The sequence below is a fragment of the Rosa chinensis genome, chromosome 3, assembly GCF_002994745.2.
Source record: "Rosa chinensis cultivar Old Blush chromosome 3, RchiOBHm-V2, whole genome shotgun sequence".
NCBI lineage: Eukaryota > Viridiplantae > Streptophyta > Magnoliopsida > Rosales > Rosaceae > Rosa > Rosa chinensis.
Genome location: NC_037090.1, coordinates 34460995 through 34465448, shown reverse-complemented (window position 1 = coordinate 34465448; position 4454 = coordinate 34460995). Strand labels below are relative to the sequence as shown.

At 40.7% G+C, this 4454-nt stretch overlaps 1 protein-coding gene across 1 annotated transcript; it reads left to right on the top strand.

The window, feature by feature from the left end:
* The first annotated feature begins 879 nt into the window (after nt 1-879).
* Nucleotides 880-4247, top strand: LOC112192256 (stachyose synthase). The gene is made up of 4 exons (XM_024331911.2): nt 880-2524; nt 2615-2792; nt 2893-3260; nt 3397-4247. Exons 1-4 carry the CDS (start codon nt 1049-1051, stop codon nt 3970-3972), a joined length of 2598 nt encoding a protein of 865 aa, XP_024187679.1. The 5' UTR covers nt 880-1048; the 3' UTR covers nt 3973-4247.
* Nucleotides 4248-4454: the final 207 nt, after the last annotated feature.

Genomic DNA, 4454 nt, shown 5'->3' with positions numbered 1-4454 from the left:
GCTCTATAGAAGGTTTAAAACCAATTGATGGCAACGTTACGACCTATATTAAAAGAATAAAGGAGAATAATGCAGAAGTACTTTTCCAGATTCCAAAGTAAAAATAGTACAAGGATCCAGTTGAAGAAAGATATTCTTCTCTCTTTCTGTAGTAGATTCCACCAGAGTTGAATGTTAGTTGCAGTTGGGAGCAGCATATTTCGCAGAAGTTTATCCTCCAGGTTACAACGATATGCGGATAACTAAACTTTAAGTTCGGATAAAATGCTCACCAGTCCCCACGTAACAGCTCATTTAGTTGCGTCGACGGTCGACCTATGCCTATAGCTCATAACGTTACTTTTTGCTTGTTTATAATGAGTGCTTCGAGCTCGTAGCTTTATTGGTTAAGAATGTTGCTTGTTTATAATGAGTGCTTCGAGCTCGTAGCTTTATTGGTTAAGAATGTTCATCTAAAATTCAAATTTCCCAAGTTCAACGATTCAGTCTGAAATAAATTAATCAAGTCAAATTTTATTGTAACGGGTAAACCGACTCTCTGCTCTTCTTAAAAATGAAACTTCCAGTTGTCTTACGTCTACTCTGCCACTCAAATGTCCCAGAAACTACGACCTGTCATGCGAATTCATGGAAGTCATCGACCCTTTCAAGTGAGTTTCAACTTTGAATTCGATTATTTAAATATTTATAAGTCACGAACCATTCAACTTACAGAGTTACTGGGATTTAACAATAACTTTGAGTCACTGTGCATGGAGTCGGTGCGTCTTTCATGGAATGAGGTCATTGGGATAAAGCGCACAGTATAAAGAACAAAGGGCAACCAACCGACTCTGTTTTCTGGATACTTGTCCTTGATTCTATTTTCTATTCAACTTTCCACGCACACCCGGCCATTTCCCTCTCTTTGGTTTCTGTCTATAAATTCTTGCACAGCCTCCCCATATTTTCATAAATCAGTCTTCCAACTCTTATTCATTACTTGCTTTCTTTGTTCGGCACTTCTGCAAATCTCCATCCTAGCCTAGCTATATTTGTTTTCCTCCTCATGGCACCTCCTAATGATCCTATTAGTCCAGTTTTCAATGCGTTCCGGTCCGAGAGTTCTGGAAAATACTTTGACGTCTCTAATGGAAAGCTTAGTGTCAAAGGGATTCCATTGCTCTCTGAAGTTCCAAGCAATGTAACTTTCAGTCACTTCCACTCACCCTGCCAATCTTCTGATGTTCCACTTCCTCTGCTCCAACGGGTTCGTGCCTCGTCCCACAAGGGTGCTTTCCTTGGATTCAACAAGGAGGTTCCCTCAGATAGGCTGCTCAACTCCTTGGGGAAACTCAGTAACAGGGATTTCCTTAGTATCTTTAGGTTCAAGACATGGTGGTCTACCATGTGGGTGGGAAACTCTGGTTCAAACTTGCAAATGGAAACCCAATGGGTGCTCTTAGATGTCCCGGAGATCAAGTCATATGTTATAATCATACCCATCATTGAAGACAGTTTCAGGTCTGCTCTTCATCCTGGCAGTGATGACCATGTCATGATCTGTGCCGAGAGTGGTTCTAGTCAAGTGAAAGCGTCGAATTTCAATGCCATTGCTTATGTTCATGCTTCTGAAAATCCCTACAACTTGATGAAAGAAGCCTATAGTGCTGTTAGAGTCCATCTCAATAGTTTTAGGCTCTTGGAAGAGAAGACGGTCCCAAATCTAGTTAACAAATTTGGTTGGTGCACTTGGGATGCATTCTACTTAACTGTAGAACCTGTTGGTGTCTGGCATGGTGTGAAAGAATTTGTTGAAGGCGGTGTGTCCCCGCGGTTTCTCATAATTGATGATGGTTGGCAAAGCATCAACATGGATGATGAGGACCTGAAGGAGGACACAAAAAATCTAGTTCTTGGTGGGACTCAAATGACTGCTAGGCTTCACAGTTTTGAGGAGTGCAAAAAGTTCAGGAACTACAGAGGTGGCTCTATGTTGGGTCCTGATGCTCCTTCTTTTGATCCCAAAAAGCCAAAACTGCTGATTGCCAAGGCAATTGAAATAGAGCATGCTGAGAAGGAACACGACAAGGCCCTTCATTCTGGAGTCACTGAGTTGTATGTGTTCGAAAAAAAACTTCAGAAACTGAAGACAGAGTTGAATGATATCATTGGTGAAGGAGAGAGCAGTGCTTCTAATGAATGCCGTGGAAGCAGTTCTGGCAGTGGCAAAAACTATGGAATGAAGGCCTTCACAGGTGACTTGAGAACCAAGTTTAAAGGTTTGGATGACATATATGTATGGCATGCTCTTTGTGGTGCGTGGGGTGGTGTTAGGCCAGGTTCAACTCATCTCAGTTCAAAGATCATTCCTTGCAAAGTCTCACCTGGACTAGATGGGACGATGAATGATCTGGCTGTGGTGAAAATCATTGAGGGCGGGATTGGGCTTGTTCATCCTGATCAAGCTGATAGTTTCTATGACTCCATGCACTCTTACCTTTCTGAAGTTGGTATCACTGGAGTCAAAGTGGATGTAATTCATGTAAGTCTTCTGCTCATCACCATTTTATAGCCTATATTCTATTGACTATCGTAATCTTTCAGTTATTCATATCATGTGAATTTCCTATAGACACTTGAATATGTATCTGAGGAATACGGAGGCCGTGTGGAGCTTGCAAAGGCTTATTACAAGGGGCTGACTCATTCTCTTCAGAAGAACTTCAATGGGACTGGACTTATTGCTAGCATGCAGCAATGCAATGACTTCTTCTTTCTTGGCACAAAGCAAATCTCTATTGGAAGAGTCGGTAAGGAAGTATAAACAAATCGATCTTCTGTTGGTACAAATTCATTTGAAAACCACAAGAGATTCTTAATGAATTCATGGATTTTGTGTTTGCGTTGCAGGTGACGATTTTTGGTTTCAGGATCCGAATGGAGATCCAATGGGAGTCTACTGGTTACAAGGAGTTCATATGATCCACTGCGCTTACAACAGCATGTGGATGGGCCAGATGATACAGCCTGATTGGGACATGTTTCAATCAGACCATTTATGTGCCAAATTTCATGCAGGATCAAGAGCAATCTGTGGGGGTCCGGTTTATGTAAGTGACTCAGTTTCAGGGCATGATTTCGATCTCATTAAGAAGCTTGTTTACCCGGATGGTACAATTCCCAAGTGCCAGCATTTCGCTCTCCCAACCAGGGACTGCCTCTTCAAAAACCCTTTATTTGATGATAAGACTGTCCTGAAAATTTGGAACTTTAACAAGGTATTTCCCTATGTGCATCTACATGTATACTTACTTTCTTAAACAAATTGTACAACTACTGTGTGAAGATTAATATCATTAACCCCGAGAAGTTGAGGTTACTGAGAGTCTTACTCAATCATGTTACTTATTACAGTATGGCGGTGTCATTGGAGCTTTCAATTGTCAAGGGGCTGGTTGGGACCCCAAGGAACAGAGGATCAAAGGCCACTCAGAGTGCTACAAGCCAATCTCTTGTTCATTACATGTTCGTGAGATTGAATGGGACCAAAAGTCTGAAGCAGCCCTTTTGGGCGAGGCTGAAGAGTACGTTGTCTACCTCAGCGAGGTTGATGAGCTCCGCCTGATGACCCCAAAGTCCGATGCCATTAAAATAGTCATCCAGCCATCTTCGTTTGAGATTTTGAGCTTTTTGCCGGTTAGAAAGCTAGGCCACAGCATTAAGTTCGCGCCAATTGGACTTACAAACATGTTCAACTGTGGAGGCACACTACAAGAGTTGGAGTACAAAAGTACCGCAGTCGAGTTTAGTGCCATGATCAAAGTTAAAGGTGGAGGCAAGTTCCTGGCCTACTCAAGTGAGTCACCAAAGAAATGTTGTTTGAATGGTGCTGAGGTAGCTTTTGAGTGGTCTGCTGATGGCAAATTGAACTTGAGTGTTCCTTGGGTTGAACAAGCTGCTGGCATTTCTGATGTGCTTGTTGCATTTTGATTTCAAATCTTAAATACTAATCAATATTTAAGGGCTAAAGGTATAGAAAACAGGTGGTACATGATTAATACAGACTCTTTTTTTTTCCCCCATTTCTTGTTGGAAATAAAGTAATGATTGAACTTGGCATTTAGCAGTAGCATGCATGGTAAAGAATGTATTTGTATCCTTTATTCCATTTCCTAAATGTAATAAAGTGCCTAAAGATTGTATTTGTATTTTTAAATTCAAGTCTTCACTTTGTATACTGACTGTATATATATTCATCGATTCAACAGAAAGCGTTTGCTGTTTTGATGTATTAATTCCTGTTTCTGGTTTTAATTATCAAGCACTGTAAGTTTAATTTGTTGAATAACATGAACTGTTTGAATAGCTCGTTATGGATAAAATCTGCTTGACCTACTGAGAAGCTTAACTTCTTAGACTTCATTAATTTAAAAAACGTTATTTTACATTGACTATTTTATTATTTCAGTTTG

Bases quoted from the DNA above. Each gene is read 5' to 3' on its own strand.
- LOC112192256 (XM_024331911.2), top strand. From the start codon at position 1,049: ATGGCACCTCCTAATGATCCTATTAGTCCAGTTTTCAATGCGTTCCGG. The intron at 2,525-2,614 runs GTAAGTCTTCTG...AATTTCCTATAG, and splicing joins TCAAAGTGGATGTAATTCAT to ACACTTGAATATGTATCTGA. The intron at 2,793-2,892 runs GTAAGGAAGTAT...TTTGCGTTGCAG, and splicing joins AATCTCTATTGGAAGAGTCG to GTGACGATTTTTGGTTTCAG.